Genomic DNA, 27,904 nt, shown 5'->3' with positions numbered 1-27,904 from the left:
ATCCATAGCTTTCTGGGTGACTCCTCTTACTGCCCCCCAAAATGTCTTGAGTTTTTGTTTCTCACACTTCTGTGTAGTCTCACAATTGTGTTTTGGTATACAAATCTAGATTAACGTTTCTAATTAACAAATATTTTTATTTCGCTTAGCTTGTGTATCCATGGGTTAGATTTTGTTTTTTCATTGCATTTCCTATTTGTTATGTGTATCCTACAGTGTTATTCATTAAGTGCAAATTTCAGAAAATGATAAGGTCATTCAAAGTGTATTTTGGCCTAAAATTTGAAATTCACTTTGACTTCCTCACAATTCATACTTAACTTGTTATGATAGCGGTCTTTGGTAAGAAAACAATCTTAGACAGAAAGTTTGTTTATAAAGGCCTGGGCCTGTTTATTGTAGGCACACAGTGAAACGGCAGCACAGAGATTAAAACTAGCATAAAGGAAACAAAAACCCTGGTTCGTCCGAGAAGTATATAAACTATGGGTTAAGAATGACAGTAGGTAGGTGACAAGAAAATAAAAATATAAATTACTCTTTTATAGTTTAACTGCAAGAATTAAAGTTATTTTTTGAAAGCAGCACTTCACCCATCTTCTCTTGTTAGAAATAAAAGGAAATTGTAGACTATACCTTTGAACCTTTACTGTTTTTCCTGCTATTTTTTACTGGGTCAAATAATTTAAATAAAATAGGGACACTAGTATTGGGAATCCAGGTTTGCATTCCTTACGCTATAGTGTTCCTTTAAGAGCATGTTAAGTCTTGACATGTTAGAAATTCAATGATGACTACAGGTGGTAAGTCACTGTGTAGAATATTTGTAATGAGCTGGTAAATATGCTAAAATAACAGACATCCCAAGTCTCCCGGAGGTTCTTGCTTCACAGAGAACTGTCCGGGAGGAATAGAGGGAGGAGGAGGCTGGAGGCAGCGGCTCTATAGGGAGCATGGAGGCAGATGAGAGGCTGTGGCAACGCCAGTACCCCACCCAAGCCACCCTTCTGGACACAAAGGTAAGCTAACAGGAGGGTGGCCGCAAATCTATAAAGTATGGAATCTATGTGTGTCAGTGTGAGTATTTGAGCGTATGTGCCAGTGTGTGTATCTGAGTGTGTGTATAAGTGTGTGTATATGAGTGTTAGTGTATGTATCTGACGATGAGTGGCACAGTTACTGGTGAAGCCACCTCCCTGAAATTATTTTTTGCATGTTGGGATATCTGTAATAATATTCAAAAAAAATGTCAGGAGTAGTTCATTTAGAAGTTACAAGATGTGGTGTTCTTAAGACCTGTCCACCTAAGATGGCCTTATTTCAACATTGAGTTATCAACTCTATAATGGGTTTATTTTATTGAGAAATCAGTTTAATAGCAAATCATGGCGTATTGGTGAAAACAAAAACAGGTTTGAATACCAATGGCCTAATTTGACTTTGGAGTACATATAGCTCACTGAAAAATCCACAAATAATTGCAGACATCATGTAACTTATTTTCTGACTCACATACTAATAAAGTACTAGCCAATCGTGCATTCAGAATGCTTTACCAAATTTATATTAAAACATACCTCATCAATTATTACCATTACAAATGCAACAGATCCTCCCTAATACTGTGTTTCCAAAGATAATCAAACTTGGAATAAATACTGTGTATACATATAAACATTACAAATGTAGGAGCACCCATGATAATAATTATATTTCCCATCACAAAGAGAATATCAGTATAGTTACCAATACTGGTATCTCTAAGATATTTTACCAGGCGTACTCACAGCACAGGTGAGCAAAGGTAGATCCACATATGTTGCACAATTAAACCCCCTGAGGTTTTGCCTGCTTTTAAGGGACACTATGAGTACTATAGCCTTTTCACCCAGCTCTGTCCCCCCATTCAATGTTGATCCACTCCATACAGCCCAGCCCCTACTGTACGTATGGCTAAAACACTCTTTTATTCATTTCAATATTTCAATTAATACCAGCAATTAACAGATCTAATAGGCTGAAAGCAATCGCAAGACACTATCAGCCACTAGCCACTTCCTTATTAGCCCAAGCAACAGAGAGGGTATGGGCTGATGAAAACTCTTGTTTAGCATTAAACCAACAAAATCAGTTTTACACATTACAGAAGGAAAGTGCTAGGTCCTCAAGATAATATAACCACTTCAATGACATGAAGCAGTTACAATTTCTACAATGTCCATTCAAGGCTGGCTATTGCATTTTGTTTTAGAATTAGGCTGGTCTTTTAGCAAGTCCTCTTGGTGGTTATTTTCTAAACAGTGGCCTGTGGGCACATTGACAAGTGTCTGACAGAAGTAATAATCAAGAAACCAAACTGTAAAGTGTCTCTAATTCTCTCACATTGAAGATTATACTAGCTCTGTAGTGCAAGCGTAAATTTTTAAACATCCATGGCAAACTATTGCTTAATTACCGAATACCCAGTATAAAAATTGCCAGAATGAGGCTGATTTTCATCCTATGAGTGCTGCTACTTTAGTGATATTCCAAATATGTTCATGAGCCCAAAGATAAGGTACTATCTTTGCAATTCATATTTTAAAGTTATTATCATAGAGTTGTGCATGTACCGACAATGCACAAATTCTGCAACTCACTGATCAGAAGATATAAGTATGCACAGTGTGAAAGTCAGAAACAGCAGATATTGAGTGTTCTGCTTATATTTTCATATATATACTGTAGTGTCCAGTAATAACAGCATGTTAGATAGGCTGTCGGAAGGTTCTCTGTTTATCAAGTATAAAGAAAGCAAATATATAGTGTCTTGTCGAGAATTTGTATGAAAGTATTTTTTCCCCAAATGCTACATAAATAATAATGACAATTATCACAAAATAGAAAGAAGTACAAGCAAAGTGGACATACTAAGTTTACATATTCACCATTAAACAATACAGAAAAGAAGGGAAGAAGGTCTATGCATTTGAATTGCCTGCTGGGCTTTGGTACATGAACTAAGACCGGGAAAAAATGCAAAGACAAATTAGAATGTAAGCAAGCATTACATGTTACCCATATGTCAAGAACACGCATTCAATTATTTGTTATGACACACAGTATCGGTTTTACCTGGTTCCTGTTTCACTGTTAAATGTCCATTTGGGAAAGCATTACCATGGCGGCAGGAGACAGCGTGATATAGAGTGCCAGCGATAAATGTGTGTTGTTTATGAACAGCAAAGGATGAAACTGTGGGAAATACCCCAGGAATACCCCAGCAGCAAAGTAGTTCCCAGCAGCAAGATGGCCACAGACTGATGGCATAAAGTATGACTATCCAATCAGACAGTGAGGAACGAGGACATGTCCGAAATTCTAACACAACACGACACATTCTGCAGTAGGAAGCACTTAAGAGAATCATAGAAGGCTGTGAGGATAATAGGGCCCTCATTGAGGCAGCACTGAGAAGAACACAAGAAGTTCTGTTTGGGATATCCAAATTTAAGGAACCAGCTACACAGAAAAAAAAGCATTTGCCCAAAAATATTGGATCATGTAAACCGTGAAGTAAGGAGTTAGGTTCTTTCATAGTTCATAGTTCAAAGTATGCATGTCAGCATAGAAATATTGGTTTATACCAATAGCAAGAGACAGTCCCATGAAAACTACATGACCATATTTAGTCTTTTTGCAGTGAGTGAACACAAGAAATTTAGATTATAATAGAAATGCCACACCGCCCTGATGATACAAATTGCAAAAAAAAAAAAAGGAAAATGTCAAGAAATCAGCTTAATGCTTAATAGTAACCACAACAGATGAAGTTGCAGCAGAGGGCCTGGCTGTTCTTTGCTTCCATCTTAAGGCAAAGCTGTAAACGGTAATTTAATGTGGGAATTACATGCTACTGAAAAACCTAGGCTGTCATACAGATGGTATCATTTAATAATCTAATGCAGTAACATGTATGACCTATGTAGACTGGATGGACACCGATCTATTTAGATAGTCATGTGCTGCGTCCTATGTTCTATTTTTTTTTTTTTTTTTATTTATATGTTGGTAAAAACAACTGGCTATACCAGTTATCCCACATGCGAAAGGGAACGTTAGAGTTCTCTCTTCTGAATAATACCCTTTATGCTTTTACTGAATACACCATTAAGACATAAATGTTGGAAATATTGTACGTTTTTCCTCATGATTTCACTGATCATTTGGCTTTTCGGCGTCAGCCATAAAGTCTCTGCGGTTCTCATCTTGGGTTTATTTATCATTGTCTCTTTAACTGTGTTTGTTTTAGTGACATACATTTCCGGTTACGGATGTCTGACGTATACTGTAGACAAGAAAATACTAATTTGCTCATCAGAGAGGAGGTTTCATTGGCTAGTCAAGCTCTGACCCACCAACAATAATGAAGCTGGTTGGTTCCCTACTAAAAGCTGGGAAGCCTGATGTTGATGTGTATTGTGTGCCTGTATTTATCATTTAAATGACAGGCTATCACACTTTTTTATCGGGTGAAGAGAAACTGAATTGAGACTAAAATTCTGGGGGTAGTGAGCTGTTGTAAGTCTCTGTGTGGAAGCAAACAATGTGAGATGTGCTAGCTAGGTTGTAAGCAGAGTATGCGACGGCAGAGCCAAGTGTTAGCCCAGTCATATAGGAGACGGTCATTGTGTTTCCTGTAAAACAAAAGAAGTCAGTGTTAGAAAGCTTAGGAGATTTAACAATAAAATGATAAGATACGATAGGTAGATAGATAGATAGATAGATAGATAGAATAGAATAGATAGATATGTATTTAAGTGATGCAATGAGAAATTGTGAGTTGTTTAACCCCTTAAGGACCAAACTTCTGGAATAAAAGGGAATCATGACGTGTCACACATGTCATGTGTCCTTAAGGGGTTAAATGAAAAAAAATAATCATTTCCTATGCAAATCTGTTAGAAATAATAAGTCTTAATAACTCATTCCACTAGGTTCATAAGATTATTCTTCTGTGTAGCAGTACTGTTATTTATTGGTTGCAGATAATATTTTTGTTTAATTTTGACATTCTTATGATCCTAGTAGGTTTATTGGACTGTAACTCCCTATAATTTAAGAGCAAATACCTATTTACAATAGTGTTATGTGTTTATTGCCCCCAAGCATGTTCTACACTGTTCAAAAGATTAATCTCTATTCTAAATGTAAAAGCAACAGAAACAGATATTCAAACCCTATACCTGCAAGTTCTCGTTGTTCTGGAACCACTTGTCTAACAGCGAGGATCATGGGAACACTCCCAAAGTAGCCGTTGCTGATGCCCATAAGAAGGGAGAAAATGCAGGGCCAAGCAGGGTGGCTGAAGGTGGGCCTTCCACTTGGGTACACACACATTATAAAAAGTGGAATAAATACCACCCGTATACTTGAACAGATGAAGAGATTAGTGCCACTCCAGTCGACTGGCAATGCTGCCAGTATCTAAAAATCAAAACAAAAAAAAAGAGAAAATAAAAAATTCAAAGATATGCACAAGACCGATAAAGGATATATAAAAGTTTTTCATAAAGTGGGGATTCATTCTGCTGAAGAATAATGAGTGTAGGACTCACTCATATGTTTCACCACAGGATATAAATTAAAACTATAATCTTCATGAAAACTGTCACTGTTTAAAACAGTATAGTGTTTATTTTGGCCATTGCAAAGTCTGTATAAAGGGTAGAAAAGATATGGCTATAAATGAGGCAGTACCTAAAGAGAATAGAGTGAAAACAGCATCTCAGTCTCTAACACGAGGTTTGTCACTAAAGTGAGAATTTCTAATTCAAGGTCAATATAGCTGAATTCAAAAAAATTAAGCTTCAGTTTGGCTACTTGGCCTAAAATTTTGAATTCGCTTTGAATTCTTACATTAGTAAATATCCATGTGAGACATTAGCTATGTGGTGTTTTTTGACTCTATTCTCTTTATGGTCAGTGTCTTACCTTCCCCACAAAGTCAGAAAGGTTAAATATGGCCATGATGAGTATAGGAAGCCACTCTCCCAGTGTACAGTTTCGTATTTCTGACTCCAGCCCAGGAAACAGGCAGAGAGTGATGAAGTAGGTAACAGCAATAGACAGCATGTGTGCCCAGATCATTCGTAGAACTAAATAACGATGGAACATCATATCTGCAAAACACAATCAGTAAGAAGTAAACATGGATATTGCCTTGTGACAGATGTAAGGAAGTCTAAAATATCCACTTGCAATCATTATAATGTTGTATATGTATGTACTTTATATTATTTATGGTAAATTCAACATTTTGCCAAACTGTTTTTTAATACAGTGACTTCTCACCTGAAGTCAGCTGGTCACTAGTCCCTTCCTCCACTAATGCCAGAGTTCCTAAACAGTAACTTCAGTTAGCTCTCCTGAGCTGAAAAGTCCAGCAAAGCAGGAAGCGTTAGCCAATTAAAATTCCGGTTCTCCGGCATTTGTAGTTGAGGAAGGAAGCAGCATCTGACAAACCCTTGGTAAAAAGTAAAATCATTCTAAAACAGTTTGACTACTTGCAATGGGGGGTTGTAGTGGTTAGAATTCTTGGATCATTCCTTTTAGTTCAAATGAACAATCAGAGCTTTAGTGATTATATACTTTATGCCACAAAAGGGTAGTTAAGGTTATTGTGATCTTTAATATCAACATGATTTGTTTCGATTCACAAGCCAAAACTAGCCATTTCTTCTAACAGCTTTGTTTGTTATTAGTTAGATTATTATAACTATTAATATAAGTAACAAGAGATTTGCTTACTAGACATGTACACCAGTAAAATTTTCATTTTGAACGAATGATTTTGTACTTAATAAAAATTTCATTAGTCAATCCCGAATTTCGTCCGTAAACCATTTGTTTTTCGGACAAAATTCGTTAAAATTGTATTTGTTTTCGTCATTAGGATGAAAATAGCACTGCTCATGCGCCTAAAAAAAAAAGCAAGGAGGGAGCCGGCAGCGCTGCCAGCTCCCTCCTTGTAATAACCATTCCAACCACCCCCTTGCATTATCTATGTGGGTCATTTTCACCCCTATATTAATAAAAGGGAGGTTAAATCCTCCCGCATGCCCCTACTCACAGCATGTTGCGAGTACGGGCATGTCGCCTGTTACGGTAACCCAGGGATAAAAGGGGTTTAAACCGTATAGGATGCTCCTTTCCCGAATATGAAGACAACTACCGATTACTCCAATCAGCCGAACAGGAACCATACGAATCATACACTCTCCAAACATCCAAATGAGAATCACCATACGAATAAATCCCCCCAAGTACGAGACAAAGCTCCGTATTGAGGGTCAGCAGAAATCTGGTTTATTATGGGCTACCTGCCCGGTATTTATGCAGGTCTTCCACCAGGTGGACACTCCCCTAGGGCAGTGCTCCCCAACCTTTTTATCGCCGCGGACCAGTAAACATTTGATAATTTTTCCGTGGCCCACTTGTTTTGATTTAATAAGACAAAAAAAAAACAGTCACATATATTAAAAAAACACGCAGACACATACATATTCAGAAAATCACAAACACAGTCACATAAAGACATAGACTCAAAATTGTGTGTATGTGTGTGTGAGCGGTGCAGTGTGTATGTGAGGGTGGCAGTGTGTGAGAGTTGCAGTGTGTGTGTGTTTGGGGCGGTGTGTGTATGGGGGGCAGTGTTTGCGGGGCAGTGTGTGTAGTGTGTGTATGGGGCAGTGTTTGGGGGCAGTGTGTGTAGTGTGTGTATGGGGCAGTGTTTGTGGGGCAGTGTGTGTAGTGTGTGTATGGGGGCAGTGTTTGCAGTGTGTGTATGGGGCAGTGTTTGGGGGCAGTGTGTGTATGGGGCAGTGTGTGTAGTGTGTGTATGGGGGCAGTGTTTGGGGGCAGTGTGTGTAGTGTGTGTATGGGGGAGTGTTTGTGGGGCAGTGTGTGTAGTGTGTGTATGGGGTAGTGTTTGTGGGGCAGTGTGTGTAGTCAGGGGCGTATTAGCCGCGAGGCAAACAAGGCATTTGCCTTGGGCGGCATTTTCCAGGGGGCGGCAAAAAAAGCTGCCCCCAAATGCCCAAGGCAAATGTCTTGTTAGCCTTGCGGCTAACAGACATGCCGGCGGGCTGCTGGGCGATCGGGCGGCACTGCCTGCTGGGCGGGCGGGCGGCCGGCGAGGGAGCACTTCCCCTGAGCTGTCTGCTCAGCTCCCTCGCCAGCCGCAGAGTGAGGCTGGGAGGCGGAGCCGGAATATGACGTCATATTGAGGCGCGCGAGGGAGCTGAGCAGACAGCTCAGGGGAAGTGCTCCCTCGCCGGCCGCCCGCACGCCCGCCCGCCCGTCAGGCAGTGCCGCCCGATCGCCCAGCAGCCACTGGACCACCAGGGAGGCATTCCCAAAGGTAAGGAGGCTGGGGGGGGGGTGTTAAATAATAAAAAAATGTGTTAAAAATAAAATAAAAAAAACCGTGTTAAAATTTTTTTTAAAAAAAAGGTGTTAAAAAAAAAAAGTGTTAAAAAAAATTAAAAAAATGTGTTAAAAATAAATTTTAAAAAAATGTGTTAATGTGGGTGGGTGAGTGTGTGTCTGTGTCTGTTAGTGTGTGTCTGTGTCTGTTAGTGTGTCTGTGTCTGTTAGTGTGTGTGTGTCTGTGTCTGTTAGTGTGTGTCTGTGTCTGTTAGTGTGTGTGTGTCTGTTAGTGTGTGTGTGTGTGTGTGTGTCTGTGTCTGTTAGTGTGTGTGTGTCTGTTAGTGTGTGTGTGTGTCTGTTAGTGTGTGTGTGTGTCTGTTAGTGTGTGTCTGTTAGTGTTTGTGTGTGTGTCTGTTAGTGTGTGTGTGTGTCTGTGTCTGTTAGTGTGTGTGTCTGTTAGTGTGTGTGTCTGTAAGGGTGTGTTTGCCTGTGAGTGTGTGTGTATGTTAGTGAGTGTGTGTGTCTGCTAGTTTGTGTCTGCTAGTGAGTGAGTGTGTGTCTGTTAGTGAGTGTGTTTGTCTGTTAGTGAGTGTGAGTGTGTCTGTTAGTGTGTGTGTGTTTCTGTTAGCGAGTGTGTGTGTGTGTGTATTTAGAATGCGGGGCGGGGGAAAGGTTGGGTGGGGGTGGCGTGGGGGGAGGGAGGGCGCCTGAGTTTTGTCCTGCCTAGGGCAGCACAAAACCAGGATACACCACTGTGTGTAGTGTGTGTATGGGGGCAGTGTTTGCGGGGCAGTGTGTGGAGTGTGTGTATGGGGCAGTGTTTGTGGGGCAGTGTGTGTAGTGTGTGTATGGGGCAGTGTTTGTGGGGCTGGGTGTGTAGTGTGTGTATGGGGGCAGTGTGTGTAGTGTGTGTATGGGGGCAGTGTGTGTAGTGTGTGTATGGGGGCAGTGTTTATGGGGCAGTGTTTGTGGGGCAGTGTGTGTAGTGTGTGTATGGGGCAGTGTTTGTGGGGCTGTGTGTGTAGTGTGTGTATGGGGCAGTGTTTGTGGGGCAGTGTGTGTAGTGTGTGTATGGGGCAGTGTTTGGGGGCAGTGTGTGTAGTGTGTGTAGTGTGTGTATGGGGCAGTGTTTGTGGGGCTGTGTGTGTAGTGTGTGTATGGGGGCAGTGTGTGTAGTGTGTGTATGGGGCTGTGTGTGTAGTGTGTGTATGGGGCAGTGTTTGTGGGGCAGTGTGTGTAGTGTGTGTATGGGGCAGTGTTTGGGGGCAGTGTGTGTAGTGTGTGTATGGGGGCAGTGTGTGTAGTGTGTGTATGGGGCAGTGTTTGTGGGGCTGTGTGTGTAGTGTGTGTATGGGGCAGTGTTTGGGGGCAGTGTGTGTAGTGTGTGTATGGGGGCAGTGTGTGTAGTGTGTGTATGGGGCAGTGTTTGTGGGGCTGTGTGTGTAGTGTGTGTATGGGGCAGTGTTTGTGGGGCTGTGTGTGTAGTGTGTGTATGGGGCAGTGTTTGTGGGGCAGTGTGTGTAGGGCTGTGTGTGTAGTGTGTGTATGGGGCAGTGTGTGTAGTGTGTGTATGGGGCAGTGTTTGTGGGGCAGTGTGTGTAGGGCTGTGTGTGTAGTGTGTGTATGGGGCAGTGTGTGTATGGGGGCAGTGTGTGTATGGGGAGTAAGGAGGGTAGGGAGGCTTTTTTTTTATTTATTTAATTAAATATAATATATTGATGTCCCCCCTCCCTTCTTACCTTTACTGGGAGGAGGGGGACATTTCTTAGTCCCTGGTAGTCCGGTGGGGATTCCCTGGTGGTCCGGTGGTGGTGAGATGAACTCTAGCCCAGTTACAGGGCTAGAGTTCACTCTCGCGAGATTTGGAGCGTTGCCGTGCAAATTGGGTATGTCCAGTCTTTTTTAGTAGCCACTTAGTCAAAAACACTGGCCAAATTTGGCGTTCAAATTAGTTTTTTGCATTTTTCACACACAAACAAATATTAACACTAACTTTGGCCAGTGTTTGTGACCAAGTGGCTACTAAAAAAGACTGGACATATCCCATTTGCAATACCTTGGGTTGTCTACTTTTGCAAATTGTATGCCAACATGGGGGTAATTCTTATTCCTGGGCTACCATACGGTCTCAAAGGCAACGTTACCAATCTGGCGAATTTCAATATGAAAAAACTGAAAAATGTAACATGCTATATTTGACCCTGTAACTTCCTAAAAGACCAAAAAATCTGTACATAGGGGGTACTGTTTTACACGTGAGACATTGCTGAATAAAAAATATGTGTATTTTATTGCAGTAAAAGCAAACAGTATTATGACATTCACAGTTAAAATGTCACGTAGATCTAAAAAAATTAGCATTTCTTATTTTCTCCCATTTTTTATATTTTATTAATATTAAATTATGTTCATACCTGAATCGACATATAGCGTAAATTCAAGTTTTTATCTACATTTTGTTTTGATCACAACGTGTACATTTGGCTCAGGGGTTAAACGAAACAAACAAAACATAAAGGTTATGCATTTGGAATTTGCCTTTTCATTTCGTTTATATTTCGTATATAAACAAATTTGAATAGTAGGGGGCCGAGTATGGAGCATTGGGGAACACCACATGTGACTAGGGGAGTGAGGCACTATCAGAAATGGTCACAAATTGCTATTGGTCTGATACATATGATCGAAATCAGGTTAGTGGCCGACCACCAACACCTGAGTTTTTAAGTGTTTGCAAAAGAATGCCATTGTCTACTGTGTCAAAGGCTTTGGCAAAATCAAGGAAAATAGCTTCAGTTTAGTCTCCTTGTTCTATGTCAATTTGTATGTCATTGAAAACTTTTAAGAGGGCAGTTGTAGTTGAGCAATTTGGACAAAAGCCTGATTGATCAGGGGTCAGATAGTTAGATTTTTGATAATATTCACATAGTTGCGTGTGAACAAATTTTTTCAAGATTTTTGACAATACGGGGAGCAATGATATCGGACGATAGTTAGATACCAAAATATTGTCACTACTTTTATTATTATTTTATTTATTATTATTTATGTAGCGCCAGCAAATTCTGTAGTGCTGTACAATGGATAGGTACTACTTTTGCAGTCTTCCAAAGTTTGGGTGTGTATCCAGACACCAGGGATTCATTTATAAGGGTAGTGAAAGGTTTAGCAATTTCCGGTGCACTGAGCTTCAGCAACATTGCTGGGATTTGATCTGGTCAACACTGTTTTTTCATTTTTAAATTTATTTTATAAGACATTTATTACTAACAGGCACAGATCTAAAATTGCATTTCTCTATATGAGGATTTTGCAGATTTAGCAGGGCCTAATCTTCATTTGTGGTCTGAAAATGAGTGTCATTCGTTATCTTAGCAATCAAAATAGATGGATTACGTCTTATAAGCTATGATGGCCATTTTATTACATACACCTAAAGCAACGCATTGAGTCTGCATGCTTAAAGAAGCACTATAGTGCCTGGAAAACTCTTTTTCATGGTACTATAGGGTCATTAGGACCCCCCCAACCCTTAGGGGCCCCCTTCAGCCACTTACCTTTCTCCAGCGTCAGGCTCCCTCTGTGCTGGGGAACTCTCCACCCCCTGCCGACGTCAGATCTGAATGCCCATGCGCTGCAAGAGCCGCGCATGCATTCAAACCGCCCATAGGAAAGCATTAGTCAATGCTTTCCCATGGACGTCCAGCATCTTCACAGTGAGAATCGAGGAAAAGCCCGAAGCGGATGTCAGTGAGACAGCCACTAGAGGCTGGATTAACCCTCTGAAACTGTGATGTTTTCATCTGCAGTGTTAAAACTAGAGGCACCTGGCACCCAGACCACTTCATTGAGCTGAATTGGTCTGGGTGCCTATAGTGTTCCTTTAAGGAACCCAATGTATTAAGCATGAGGTATAGTTACTCTTCAGTGAAACCTTAGAAGAAGGAAAACAGTGATTGTCGCCATTGCATGATTGTTAATGCAAGATCACTTGGTACCAGCCATTTTTAATGCACTACAATGTAAATAAATAAATAAATATAATTTATTGAATAAATGGATGTATTTAAGTGGACAGTACTATGGTTTTGTATTTATGGTTTGAAAGAGGTGTCAAGCATTCTGTGAAAGGATCAGACAATGTAACATCCACAATTCTTTATATATGTTAGATAAAGTAAGTTCTTAAAATTAGAGACTTGGACTAGCCCACATTCATTTGCTGGGAGCTTGGACAAGGCACAACATTCCAATTATATTTAGTTTCCCACATCTTCTGAGTGTGTTATGGCATTTGTTACAGCTGATAAATATAAAAAAATATGATCAAATCTGATGTGAGTCAATAATAATTTTATGGTTAAAGAGAAAAGAGAAAGAACACTGCCTAAACAAATATACTCTAAAATGTAACTTTTAATAGTGAATGAAATACAAAGTGATCCTTTCACACATTTAATCTTGGTGCGTCTTGATATGTATATACCAAGACGTAGAGAGATAATGTGAAAAAGCTAAGATTTAAAAAACCTATGAGAGACAGTATCTAAAAATCAGAGGTATAGTTAACAATGTCTGAATAGACTCAAATGTATGGCTCTGAATAGAAACTGTCTAAATGGTTGTCTGCTGTTGCAACTTGACAGGAGAATGATCCGATATATGAACCCCAATAAAAGTATAGTCAGAAGGGTGAAGATATAACTGTCTTATAGTTATAGTTATATCTTCACCCTTCTGACTATACTTTTATTGGGGTTCATATATCGGATCATTCTCAGAAGGTGCTGTCTCATACATAGGGTCTGTTCACATTGTTTTGCGAACACCTATATTGCAGCCTATATTTAGTAATCGTATCAGACTATATTCCTGTGCTGGCATACCACTCTAGTGCAACAATTCGTTTAGAACCCAGTTTTATCAGAGTACCCTTTATTAAGCATAGCAATAAACGATCTTTATTTGCAGATACTGATTAACTATAATTGAGTACTCCGGTCAAATTGAAAAGGGTTTAGCCGCTCATACCATTTGAGGCTTTAACACTTTTTTAACGTTTTTTTACACTTAAACAACACATTACAGGATACTGATCAAGGGATTTTGGATACTATCTGTTACACTATGTTAGTACCATAATTTCGCCTATGATCAGTTTGTAATATAGTATCCTTTACTAAGTACAGCAGCAAACGACCTCTATTTGCAGAGCCTGATCAACTGCAACAGAGTACCTCCGCAATTATTGTACAGTTTATACTCAGAGTATTGCTAATCATGCCTCTGGTATTTAAATACTGTCTGACATGTTATTGAAGTGTCAATTTTCGTTTATGATTAATTTGTAACAGGATATTCTCTCTAACTACAGCAGCAAACGACTTTTTATTTGCCAAGCCTGATTAACTGCAATAGAGTACTCCTGTCAAGTTGCAACAGCAGACAACCATTTAGACAGTTTCTATTCAGAGCCATACATTTGAGTCTATTCAGACATTGTTAACTATACCTCTGATTTTTAGATACTGTCTCTCATAGGTTTTTTAAATCTTATCTTTTTCACATTATCTCTCTACATCTTGGTATATACATATCTAGACGCACCAAGATTAAATGTGTGAAAGGATCACTTTGTATTTCATTCACTATTAAAAGTTACATTTTAGAGTATATTTGTTTAGGCAGTGTTCTTTCTCTTTTCTCTTTAACCACACGTTTATTTAGGGTTAACCCCTTCACTGCTCTGATACTTAATCTTTGTACTAGGCTTTCACTTCATTAAAATAATAATTTTAGAATCAGGCTTCTCTTGTATCTGGTGATAAAATATGCAACTTCGGGGGGCGGAGCCTGACTAGCAAGAGGAGCAGACGTGTGTGCCCTGAGCTCCTGCTATGAACGCAAATAAAACTGGTTTTACCCCAGAAAAAACAAAGATTAAACCCACTGACGGGCAATACAGATCCCAGAGGGGACACAGCGATACACCCCAAGACCTTCCCAAACTGCCAATTCACGGGAGACCAGAGGGGCACCGCTGCGGCCTACTAAACCGGAGCTGGGTAGAGGCGGCCGATCTCCCTGCTTCCTGGTTACGAACGAGAACACACAATCTCCTACCCCCCCCCCTTTGGACCGGCGGGGGTCATCCCGGTCCCCACTCGACTGCCTTACCCACTCGACCCGATAGGCAGTGGTGTATCTTGGTTTTTTGCTGCCCTAGGCGAGACTAAACTCGGGCACCCCCTTAATCAGTTCAAATCAACAGACGTACCGTCAGTGAAAATCAACAGGCGTACCGTCAGTGAAAATCGACAGGCGTACCGTCAGTGAAAATCGACAGGCGTTCTGTCAGTGAAAATCGACAGGCGTTCCGTCAGTGAAAATCGACAGGCGTTCCGTCAGTGAAAATCGACAGGCGTTCCGTCAGTGAAAATCAACAGGCGTAGCGTCAGTGAAAATCGACAGGCGTAGCGTCAGTGAAAATCGACAGGCGTTCCGTCAGTGAAAATCGACAAGCGTTCCGTCAGTGAAAATCAACAGGCGTAGCGTCAGTGAAAATCAACAGGCGTAGCGTCAGTGAAAATCGGCCAACAGGCGTAGCGTCAGTGAAAATCGGCCAACAGGCGTAGCGTCAGTGAAAATCGGCCAACAGGCGTAGCGTCAGTGAAAATCGGCCAACAGGCGTAGCGTCAGTGAAAATCGGCCAACAGGCGTAGCGTCAGTGAAAATCGGCCAACAGGCGTAGCGTCAGTGAAAATCGCCCAACAGGCGTAGCGTCAGTGAAAATCAACAGATATAGCATGTCTGGATGTCCTGACTAAATTTGTGCAGGACAGGGGGGTGCTTATGGGGACAATCAGGCGAGAACCTATTGTGACTTTTGAGGACAGTCAATTTACCTTTAAAAAAAAAAAGTAGTAATAATAATAATAAAAAAAATAATATATAATAATTATAAATTACATTTTATTATAATTCTATAATAATACAATTAATAATAATAGGGGGGAAAAATTGCATTACTACAAAATACATGTTTTTGGAATAAGGGGTTTGTTCTTTAAACAGTGCCATACATAAGGGGGATTTAGTGCTGTTAAAATAAAAAAAGACATTCACATGTTAAATTTAAATTACTCACCCACACTGCAGAGTAAAAGAAAAAACCCACAGACTGCAGCTTTTCCCGGTTTCTCCCTGTCACAGCTCAGCGGAGCTTACTATTCAGACAGCATGTCTGCACTCCTCCTCCACGGACCGCATGTGCTGCCCGGCTAGAATAGAAGGAGGCTCTGAAGGGGTGCATGCTGCTTCTCGTGGGAGGTCGGCTTGCTCTCTGCTCTCCATGGCAACAGACATTAATCAGGAAGCAGGGACAGAGCAGAGCAGAGAGAGAGTGGCAAGTGCGAGGGGGCGTCGGATTGATCGTTTTTTTTTTTTTTTTCTTCTTACAGCTTTTATCTAAAGCTGAAATATGTATCTATCACTAGGCAAACAAGGCATTTTGCCGCCCCATTGACAAGTGCCGCCCAAGGCAAATGCCTTGTTTGCCTCGTGATAGATACACCCCTGCCGATAGGCAAACCATGCACGGGGCCCAAGTACCTGAGGAGGCCCTACCTAAAATGGCGGCAGAGACGGCATATGAAAATGCCGGCAGAGACGGCGTATGAACAATGCGAACCAGCCCTTCGCTCTGTGGACCGCATGTTAGCCCTTCGCTCTGTGGACCGCATGGACCGCGGCTGAATGAGCATTTTCATCAGTTATAGATCAACTTGGAGACCCACATGATCTCTATACTGCTCCAGCCTCGAATTAACAGACAAGGCGGCAGGCAATGGAGGGAGTGGAGGACCCCCTCGGGCCTAACTTACCTTGACAAGCTTGCACCTCCTATTACTGGCCCACCTGGGCCGTGGGCCACCAAGGGCAGGACCCGAAGGCATCACCCACATGGACGGAGGGATGGCCGCCACTGAAGGCAGCAGACCATCAGACCCCTCCGCTATTCCCACCACGGGAAGGACCCGGCCCATGGAAGTGCCCGGGTCTGTGGTTTAAAGATGCCGGCCTTCATCCCGGCCCGGGGCTGGAGGGTGGATGTACCTCGCCCCCGGCGACCAGCCACCTTCGTAACCACCCCTACAACAAGAGCAGCAAACCGAGAACAGGACATAGAGCGAGAGGGCAGCCCACGAGAAGCCCGCTACCGGATCACCTGCAAGGCCCGAGTGGCCTACTCACAAACCAAGCACAGAGCTGGAGTCGGCTGAACCCGGGCTACACAGTGGACTATAGCCACGATATTTCGCCCTAGCACCGGAGAAGGCCCCGGCAACACGTAATGAACATTCAGTCTGCCTTTTATTTTTCTACCACATGTAGTCCGGTTGTCTTTTTATTTTCGTTTGTACCTTTCTTCTCATTCTCCTAGTTTCAATACATGTACTAACATCCTGATATCTAGCATTTCACGTAATTTCTAAATACAAACATGCTAGGGACTTCCCCACCAAGACAGGCTCACAACAGCCCCACGTGCAAATACTTGTATCCCTCCTTAGACCAAACCCTAACACCTACTCTGCTTAAAAGAGTAAGCACTACACCTTATCTATCATAAGCCAGGTGGCTACAAGTTACAGCCTAAGCTATTTTTCCTACAAAACAAGTGCAGTTCAAGTGGTAAATATCACTACGTTAAGCTAATCTGCTAACATGTAACATGCAATAAGTCTGATGCATCTGAATGTACCTTTGCACATCTATGTCTTCCTAATCGAATGCTACATTCTGACGTTATCCTAACTTAATTTAAAAATGTGCAAGTAACCTCGGAAACCCCACTGTTTTATTTGCTGAAAATCAACGTGAGGATTGCCTTTGGGGTACCACACGTCTGTTGTAATCATTCTTTGCACTGCAAAAAAAATAAAAAATATGCAACTCGTTTTAAATAACTGGCTACTTTCTTTTTCAAATTAATTGGGATACTTATTATCTTATATTATGTTACTAATTGGTATCAATGACCTGTGGACTGTTTCATTCACTATGAATGTCTAATTCAAAGTATTAACTCTTTGTATGGAAGGCAAGTATTGTCTTTTTGAACCAAAACTGTATTAAATGTTATGTTTTATTGAAATCACATGGTTTTTGTCTATCTCGATTAATTTATTAGTCTTGTGGTGGACCATTCTGCTAATTACTCTGCTATTAGTGTTTGTTTACAAGTTTTAAGTTAGAATGTCTGTATATATATATATATATATATATATATATATATATATATATATATATTGGAGTGGGTAGGAGCACAATTTCAAAATTCTCCACTTACAGGTAAATTAAAAGTATAGCTGGCCTTGAGGGAGTAAAAGTCAAGATTGTGAGGCTCTGACACAGACATCCTGGGTGCTGGGCATTAACTCATGATATCTGTAGAGCTGCATCAGGGGGAGAAGTGTGTGTAAAAATCCTAGCACTAGACCAAAGTGTGAGTATTTTGAGAAATTCAATTCTTGGTACTGTTCATGTGAAATAAATGATTTTCGGCTTTTATTATTAATTCTTTAACGTTATGCTTAAATGGATAGTAAAAAAAAAAAAAGAAAAGAAAAGAAAAGTAACCATATGCTTATTAGAATTAATAATTCAAATTAAACATATAGGTGGTGTTAATATCACTGTATTAACGGTGAGAATGCAATGTTTCATGTAATTATTATTATTGTTATTAATAATGGTATTTATATAGCGCCAGTTTATTCCGCAGCGCTTTACAATAAGAGGGGAATTTACCAAATGCGACAATAACAAAATGTAACAGGACCAAAGGTTTTTAAGGACCCTGCTCAAACGAGCTTACAGTCTAGAGGAGGTGGGGTATAAAAACACAATAGGAAGGGTATTGAGAGAGACAGCAAATAGACATGGTGGGAAAGTAGCATTGCTGGAGGTGAGAGTGGAGTGTGGCCCTTTAGGATAGAGCAAGAGGAAGGTTTGAGAGATAGAAGTTACTCTTGGAGGTCATAAGCATTCCTGAAAATATGTTTTTTTTGAAGGACTTCTTAAAAGATTGAAGACTAGGGGAGAGTCAGACAGGGGTAGGCAGGCTGTTCCAAAGGAAAGGAGCCACTTGTGAGAAGTCTTGCAGGTGTGAATTTGCAGTAAGGGTGCAAGCAGTAGACAGGAGCAGGTCACCAGTAGAGCGGAGAGACAGAGAGGGGGCATACCTATGAATCAGTGAAGAAATGTAAGAGGGGCTAGAGTTGGTTAGAGCTTTATAGGTAAGGATTAGTATTTTAAATTGACACCTGTAGGTTACAGGAAGCCAGTGTAAGGATTTACAGAGGGGTGAGGTATGAGAGGAGTGACAGGAGAGAAAGATCAGCCTGCCAGCAGCATTCACCACAGATTGCAGAGAGGCAGTACGGCTTCTGGGAAGACCAATTAGGAGAGAGTTACAGTAATCGATGCAAGAGATTACTAGAGCATGAACAAGCTACTTGGCAGCATCTTGCTTAAGAAAGGGGCGAATGCAGGCAATGTTTTTAAGCTGAAATTGACAGGTTTTAGCAATAGACTAGACATGAGGCGCAAAGGTGAGGCCAGGATCAAAAATGACGCCAAGACAGTGAGCTTGAGGGATTTGGTAAGACAGGTACCGTCAACCTGCAGGGAGAGTGAAAGAGGAGTATTAGTGTTATGAGGAGGAAAAATAAGAAACTCAGTTTTAGAGAGATTGATCTTCAGAAAGCGGAAGGACATCCAATCAGAGATAGAAGAAAGGCAATTGGTGACACATTGTAGGACAGAAGAGGACAGATCAGGAGTGGAGAGGTATATCTGGGTGTCGTCAGCGTACAGGTGGTAGTGGAATCCAAATGAATTAATGAGTTTGCCAAGAGAGGCAGTATAGAGAGAGAGAACAAAGGGGGACCAAGAACTGAACCCTGGGGGACTCCGACTGAGACAGGACGAGGAGAGGAGGTGCTGTTGGAAAAAAAGACACTGAATGAGCGTTGGGAAGAATAGGAGGAGAACCATGCGAGGGCTGTGTCACAGAGACCAAAAGATTGAAGAGTTAGGAGAAAGAGGCCATGATCAACAGTGTCAAAGGCAGCAGAGAGATCAAGAAGAATTAGTATGGAGTAGTGACCTTTGGATTTAGCTGCAATTAGATCATTTGTAACTCTAGGCAGAGCAGTCTCTGTGGAGTGGAGGGGGCGGAATCCCAACTGAAGAGTGGAGGGGGCGGAATCCAGTCTGAAGAGGGTCAAGGAGAGAGGTGGAATTGAGGAAGCAAGACAGACAGGTAAAAGACAAGTCTTTCCAAAGGCTTTGAGGAGAAAGGGAGCAGTGATATGGAAGGGGTCAAGAGGTGGCTTTTGGAGGACAGGTACAACGGTGGCATGTTTAAGGGGAGCTGGGACAACATCAGAAGAAAGAGAGCAGTTGAAGATGTGCATTAACGACTGCACCAGACAAGGGGCGAGAGATCTGATGAAGTGGGATGGGATGGGTGTGTGTGTGAGCGAGAGCCTGTCAAGAGTGTGTGTGTGAGTGTCTGTCAGAGTTTGTGTGTGCGAGTCTGTCAGAGTGTGTGTGTGTGTGCCTGTCAAGAGTTTGTGTGTGCGAGCCTGTCAAGAGTTTGTGTGTGCGTGCAAGCCTGTTGTCAGCATGAGTGTATATATGAACCTGTCACAGTGTGTGCGTTTAGGTACCTGCCCACTTCGATCGCATGAGGAAGGTGTTTTTACTCACCTTTTTTTCCCATTTTTCTAGGCCATGCCAGTTTCACCGTGGTTGAGATTATCAATCGTTATCATCTCAGTTTAGCCAATGCTTTCCCTTAGGAAATCATTGGGAGGATTGTGTGCATGCGCAGCAAATTTACCAATCCACATCTCCTCACAGAGATGCATTAAATTAATGAAACTCTATGAGGAACATTCAGCGCCTCCATGCAGAGCTTGAGTGACTGTCACTAGAGGTGTTACTAAGCAGAAATGTAAACTCTGCATTTCTCGTTGAAAATGACTGGCTCCTAACTTTTTTTAGCTGACTCCTAGATGCCAAACAAATTTGTCAAGCCCTGCGATAGCTCAAAGGAGGAGGTGATTGAAATAAGATTTGAGGTTACTGAGGACAAGGGTGGGTTAATGGGAATGTTGAAATCCCCAAGAATTAGGGATGAGATATTGGTTTAAAGGAAGTTAGGAAGCCAGGCAGCAAAATTGTCAATGAAGAGACAAGGAGAACCAGGGGGCCGATAAATAACTGCAATGTTTTCAGATTTGGGTTTGAATAAGAGAATTGAGTGAATTTCAAAGGAGGATAAAGAGAGGGAAGGGGGGCATGGGTAGAGGTTTAATGGAGCAGTTGGGTGAAAACAGAAACCCTACACTGCCACCTTTACTGTCAGGCTGCCTTGGGTTGTGCGTAAACTGTATACCACCATAGGATAATGAGGCAGTGGTAGCTGTGTCAGAAGGAGAGAGCCAAGTTTCAGTTAAAGCAAGTAAGTTAAGGGAGTGTGAGAGGAATACATCATGGATGGAAGTAGATTTGGTTATGTTGCACACAGAGCGTGCATTCCAGAGGGCAGCATGAAAGGAGGGCTTAAAAGGAGAGTTGCATGGGATGGATATAAGAATGGAGAGGTTTCTGGTCTGGACACATGGTAGGTGGGTAGAGGCGGGACCAGGGTTTGAATAGACATTGCCAGCTGCCAGGAGCAGAAGCATAGAAAGTAAGAGAAGGTGGGAGTAAGATTTAAATGTTTTGGTTGAATGTCTGTATTTTGAGGATTTACAAGGTGTTGGAAGAGAAAGGGTGGATAGGTACGAGTATAGTGTATGGGATGAACAGAGAGAAGTAAACCAGGAGCAATGAAGCTGGTGTCAGTAGGGACAGGTAAGCAGAAAGATAGAGAGATTTTAGTAATGAGAGAAGTGAGGGTGAAACTTTAGGTAGTGTTTTGTTTTAGATGATGTAATTATAAGGGCAGCTAGAACCAGGGCCGGCCTTAGTCTCAAGGAGCTTCACTGCCTGTCTGCCTCCACAATGAACAGAGGTAACTATGTGTGATTGTCTGTGTGAGTGTGACTGTCTGTGTGTGTGTGCATGACTGCCTGCCTGTGTGTGTCTGTGATTGTCTGCCTGTGTGTGTGTGTGTGTGTGTGTCTGTGACTGTCTGCCTGTGTCTGTGTGTCTGTGACTGTCTGTATGACTGTCTGCCTGTGTGTGTCTGTGACTGTCTGCCTGTGTGTGTGTGTGTGTGTGACTGTCTGTATGTATGACTGTCTGCCTGTGTGTGTGTGTGTGACTGCCTGCCTATGTGTGTGTGTGTGTGTGTGTGTGTGTGTGTGTGTGTGTGTGTGTGTGTGACTGTCTGCCTGTGTGTGTGTGTGTGTGTGTTTGTGTGTGTCTGTGTGTATAACTGTCTGACTGTGTTTGTGTGTGTGTGACTGTATGTGTGTCTGTGTTTGACTGCCTGTGTGTGTCTGTGTGTATGACTGTCTGCCTGTGTTTGTGTGTGTGTGACTGTGTGTGTGTCTGTGTGTATGACTGTCTACCTGTGTTTGTGTGTGTGTGTTTGTGTGTGTGTGTCTGTGTGTATGACTGCCTGCCTGTGTGTGTTTGTGTGGCTGTCTGCCTGTGCGTGTTTGTGTGGCTGTCTGCTTGTGTGTGTGTGACTGCCTGCCTCTGTGTGTGGATGGCCGCCTGCCTCTGTGTGTGTGTGTGTGTGTGTGTGTGTCTGTCTGCCTGTGTGTATGTGTGTGACTGTCTGTGTGTGTGTGGCTGTCTGCCTGTGTGTGTGACTGTCTGCTTGTAAGTATGTGTGTGTAAGACTGTATGTGTGGCTGTGTGTGTGTGGCTGTCTGCCTGTAATAGTGCGTGAGTGTGTTTATCTACCTGTAACTGTGTTATACATATGTGCATGTGGTGGATTTGACAGTGTATATGTATAACTGTGTGCATCTGACTGTGGAAATGTGTGCACATAACTCTGCAAAAATATACACCTGCATTCACACACAGGCCTAAATGCATGTTTTTATTTGAATTAAATAACCATCACACACAGCCTATAAACCCAGCACAAATATCACATACAACCAATACACGCATATCACACGCTGTTAATACACCTATTACAAATATCACACACAGACAACACATAGCATACAATATCACACACAGTCATCACACCTATCACATACACAGACAACACAAACATTACATCATACATGGATGACGGGGGGGCGCTGTGAAGATTTCCCACACAGGGCACGTAAAGGGCCTAAGGCCGGCCCTGGCTAGGACCATAGGAGAGCGTGGAGGGCTGAAGGGTTAACTGGTCTATGGCGTGGGAATGGAGGTATTACAGGTGAGGAGAAGATGATAGACATGATTGATGTAATGACAGATTGCTGTGGTGTTGGGCAGACTAGATGGGCCAAATCTTTCTTATCTGCCGTCACATTCTATGTTTCTATGTGTTGGTGGCAGTGGTTGTGATTAACGTGGGTGGGCTCATCGCACATAGGGGCTCTTGATCTCCCATTTCCTGGGCCCTGTCAGTTGTCCACCTATGAGTAACTGAGAAACAAAATGTATCCAAAGCAGTGCATTTTGCCTAAATTAATCAATTCAGGCTTCATTTGCTATTATTTTGTTTTTAATGAATAAACCTCATTATTTTATCACTGTGCACTCCAAATCATTTAGAATACAAAAAAACTGTCAAGCTGCAAGAATCCCTTTCACTCCAAGATTAACAAACAGAAGACTAAGAGGGTAGAATCTTTTGATAAATTACTTAATTACATTGTGACTTTTTTGCCCCAGGGACACACCTGTTCCTTATCTGCCACTGCAAACAGTAAAACTCAATAAATACTAGCCAATTATCAAGATTTGCCTGTGGTAAAGATGTAATAAATTAACAAAAAATATACACAATCCCTAGAGCCAGAGGCTAAAGAATGCTCCTAGAATGATATTGTAATGAAAGGCGAGGTCATAATTAAGGAAACTCGGTGGGTTCCATAAAATGGTTAAAAATTAAGTCATCGTAAATGGGGTCTGCTAAAGAATAAAATTTGGAATTACAGTCTGGTTATTTATGAAAATGTATGTCCTTTGTGTAAGTGCACTTAGAGGTAGATAATGTGTTAAGTCTATTAGAAGTGCACTTAGAGGTATAACCTATGGTTACTGTCCACCTGCTCTTTAATTATCCATCACTAAAGAGGCTGGTGTGAGTATATAGAAAAGAAACCATACTGTCCATCTATCATGCTTTACAGGGAGTGCAGAATTATTAGGCAAGTTGTATTTTTGAGGATTAATTTTATTATTGAACAGCAACCATGTTCTCAATGAACCCAAAAAACTCATTAATATCAAAGCTGAATATTTTTGGAAGTAGTTTTTAGTTTGTTTTTAGTTATTTTAGGGGGATATTGTTTTTAGCTATTTTAGGGGGATATCTGTGTGTGCAGGTGACTATTACTGTGCATAATTATTAGGCAACTTAACAAAAAACAAATATATACCCATTTCAATTATTTATTTTTACCAGTGAAACCAATATAACATATCAACATTCACAAATATACATTTCTGACATTCTAAAACAAAACAAAAACAAATCAGTGACCAATATAGCCACCTTTCTTTGCAAGGACACTCAAAAGCCTGCCATCCATGGATTCTGTCAGTGTTTTGATCTGTTCACCATCAACATTGCGTGCAGAAGAAACCACAGCCTCCCAGACACTGTTCAGAGAGGTGTACTGTTTTCCCTCCTTGTAAATCTCACATTTGATGATGGACCACAGGTTCTCAATGGGGTTCAGATCAGGTGAACAAGGAGGCCATGTCATTAGATTTTCTTCTTTTATACCCTTTCTTGCCAGCCACGCTGTGGAGTACTTGGACGCATGTGATGGAGCATTGTCCTGCATGAAAATCATGTTTTTCTTGAAGGATGCAGACTTCTTCCTGTACCACTGCTTGAAGAAGGTGTCTTCCAGAAACTGGCAGTAGGACTGGGAGTTGAGCTTGACTCCATCCTAAACCCGAAAAGGCCCCACAAGCTCATCTTTGATGATACCAGCCCAAACCAGTACTCCACCTCCACCTTGCTGGCGTCTGAGTCGGACTGGAGCTCTCTGCCCTTTACCAATCCAGCCACGGGCCCATCCATCTGGCCCATCAAGACTCACTCTCATTTCATCAGTCCATAAAACCTTAGAAAAATCAGTCTTGAGATATTTCTTGGCCCAGTCTTGACTTTTCAGCTTGTGTGCCTTGTTCAGTGGTGGTCGTCTTTCAGCCTTTCTTACCTTGGCCATGTCTCTGAGTATTGCACACCTTGTGCTTTTGGGCACTCCAGTGATGTTGCAGCTCTGAAATATGGCCAAACTGGTGGCAAGTGGCATCTTGGCAGCTGCACGCTTGACTTTTCTCAGTTCATGGGCAGTTATTTTGCGCCTTTGTGTTTCCACACGCTTCTTGCGACCCTGTTGACTTTTTTGAATGAAACGCTTGATTGTTCGATGATCACGCTTCAGAAGCTTTGCAATTTTAAGAGTGCTGCATCCCTCTGCAAGATATCTCACTATTTTTGACTTTTCTGAGCCTTCTTTTGACCCGTTGACTTTTCTGAGTCCTTCTTTTGACCCATTTTGCCAAAGGAAAGGAAGTTGCCTAATAATTCTGCACACCTGATATAGGGTGTTGATGTAATTAGACCACACCCCTTCTCATTACAGAGATGCACATCACCTAATATGCTTAATTGGTAGTAGGCTTTCGAGCCTATACAGCTTGGAGTAAGACAACATGCATAAAGAGGATGATGTGGTCAAAATACTCATTTGCCTAATAATTCTGCACTCCCTGCATAGGAAGTCCTTGGGACAAAAAAATACATACTTTGGACATTATGAAGTCTGCCTTGCAAGGCATAATAAAGGCCAGAGGTGCTCAGGCAAATATGCAGTCACATTTCTTCAAATCAATTGTTTGTAGATTGTATTGCACTTAAAATATAAATGTATTTCAAGTCTTTCAAAGAACAATTTTTTAAAAAGTATACTGACCTTTGAAGCTTGGCCAGCTATTCTTCACTTTGGGTGTAGGAACATCAAACCTCATATATGTACCACCAGCATCTGACTCTGGTTGTAATTCTAAACCATTTGAATGGTCATTTTCTTCATTCTCCTTTAAAAAAAATATACAGCATAATAATTAGTACAACCTTATTAATTACAGTCACAATATATTTGCACGGGTATTTTAAAGGACAATTGAATTAAATGGTAATGTCAGCATGTAGATCCTTTCTGTTTTCTATATCTTGCATTAAAGGGACAGGGACATTAAAAGCTCAAAACCAACTTTAGATTCATGAGGTAATTTTGGTGCATAGATCACGCCTGCGCAGCCTCACTCTCCAGTTCCATGCCATCTGGGAGTTAAATCATTAGTTTAAACAGACTTAGCCACAGACTCACTTAGCTACACACTTCCTAAAAAAGAAGTTTTACTTTTTTAGCTTCCTTGATTGCACAATGTGTTTTTATTAGAATTTCGTATCCCCTGCTCTGCGAATAGCCTGCTACAAAAAATCGATTAAAGTGCATTAGTTAAGAATGTATAAAGTAAAGACACTGTGCTGTAAGATCTGATTGAAAATGCTATTTTTTTCATGTAGGCTGTGTGAGTCACAATCAGTGGAGGTGTGGTTAAGGCTAGAAACAAAAAACATTTATAGCAGCCATTTTATTTTTCTCTGTCCATGAGGTCTGCTTTTTGCTTTCTGTGGGATTGATTTTACTTAGGATCAGTGCTGTATTTAGCGCAAGGCTGACAAGGCATTTGCCTTGGGCAGCGCTATAAGGGGGCGGCAAAAAAGCCGCCCCCCAAATGCCCTGGCAAATGCCTTGCCAGCCTTTTATCCTGGGGTGCCAGGAGCTGGCCACCTGAGAGCCCCCCAAGGCTGGCACCTACTTGTGATGGAGGCTGGAGGGGTGGAGGCACTCTCCCCTGAGCTCTGATCCTCCTGCGTGTGTCAGTGTGTGTATTTGTGTCTGTCAGTGTGTATGCAAGTCTGTCACTGAGAGTGTATGTCTGTCAATGTGTATTTGTCAGTGAATGTGTGTGTCTGACACTGAGTGTATATATGTCTATCAGTGAGTGTGTATGTGTGTTTGTATGTGTGTTTGTCAGTGTGTATCTGTCAATAAGTATATGTGTGTCCCAGTGTATGTGTGTGTGTGTGAGACACTGAGTGTGTCCAAACCAAGTCCCTACTCCCATACATAATTTCGCAAAGCATAGCTTCCCCATTTAACTGTCCTAGATACATGTGTGAGCGTGTGTGATGTGTGAGCACTCAGTCAGCCTTCTGAACTTGCAGGAACTGAAATTGCATGTATGTTCAGAAGCACTGTATCTTGTCTGGCTAGACTAAGTTTGCATGTGCAACTAGCTTGGCTCCAGGCTCTTGCTCAGGTACATGGAAGGAGGTGGAATGTTGGTACCAGGGATCTCGTGGAGGATATATAAACCATCAGGGGCTAGAATATTTGGCTGTACATTGACATCTTCAATACACCACCGACAAGGGATGGTATTCAAGATGGTTCTCCTTTAAGAACAGAATGGAAGGCAAGGGAAGCAGGCAATTACCAGATTAGAATATAAAAGGATACTCAATGAATTGAAAAGTTAATTACAGCCACCAAGTTGTCTGAATGAATGCTAGCTGATACGTGAGAACAAAGCTTTATTGTTCCTAGCACAAAACTAATTAATTCAACTAAAATGTAAACATACTGAGTAAACAAATAGTTTATATTACATCTGCTGTCCTTCCTTCTAGCAGAAAGCATGATATATGGGCTATTGCTTCTCTCAGTCAAGTAATGCTGGTTCATCCAGGGCATATCAAACTCTAAACTCCAGAGACTTCAAAGGAGACAAATAAATCTGCAAATTCAGTGAGATAATTTCATGTTAACATTGAGTTCCTCATAACTATTTGGGCAGTTCAAATCTCTCACATGTCCCTTCTGTTCGTGTACTGTAATCAGTTAGTCATAATGCAAAGTAACTTATGGTTCAAGTTGATCCACTGTCCCACAGCTTATAATTGCAATAATTTGCAAAAAAAACACGTTTTCCCTTTTCAGTTTATATGCATTAAAATGTATTGTATATACATTTTAGACTGGCCTTTTATTGTGGCCAGCCTAAGGCACACTTTTGCAATTATCATGCTGTCTAATCAGCATCTTGATATGTCACACCTGTGAGGTGGATGGATTATCTCAGCAAAGAGGAAGTGCTCACTAACACAGCTATAGACAGATTTGTGAACAATGAGAGAAATAGGCCTTTTGTGTACATAGAAAAAGTCTTAGATCTTTGAGTTCAGCTCATGAAAAATGGGGGCAAAAAC

General features: G+C 41.5%; 1 protein-coding gene across 2 annotated transcripts in view; it reads right to left on the bottom strand.

The window, feature by feature from the left end:
* Positions 1-392: 392 nt before the first annotated feature.
* SLC29A4 (solute carrier family 29 member 4) overlaps positions 393-27,904 on the bottom strand; it is a 64,000-nt gene continuing 36,488 nt past the window's right edge. For both annotated transcript variants that reach the window (XM_063430271.1, XM_063430272.1), the window contains exons 8-11: positions 25,539-25,662; positions 5,974-6,161; positions 5,226-5,466; positions 393-4,676 (exon numbers count right to left, since the gene is read on the bottom strand). In XM_063430271.1, the coding sequence (XP_063286341.1) occupies positions 4,534-4,676; positions 5,226-5,466; positions 5,974-6,161; positions 25,539-25,662 (696 nt within the window). In that variant the 3' untranslated portion in view covers positions 393-4,533. The remainder of the gene's footprint in view (positions 4,677-5,225; positions 5,467-5,973; positions 6,162-25,538; positions 25,663-27,904) is intronic.

This window comes from Pelobates fuscus, chromosome 8, assembly GCF_036172605.1.
Source record: "Pelobates fuscus isolate aPelFus1 chromosome 8, aPelFus1.pri, whole genome shotgun sequence".
NCBI lineage: Eukaryota > Metazoa > Chordata > Amphibia > Anura > Pelobatidae > Pelobates > Pelobates fuscus.
Note: the sequence above shows the minus strand (reverse complement) of the source record. Positions and strands in the feature narration are given on the sequence as shown.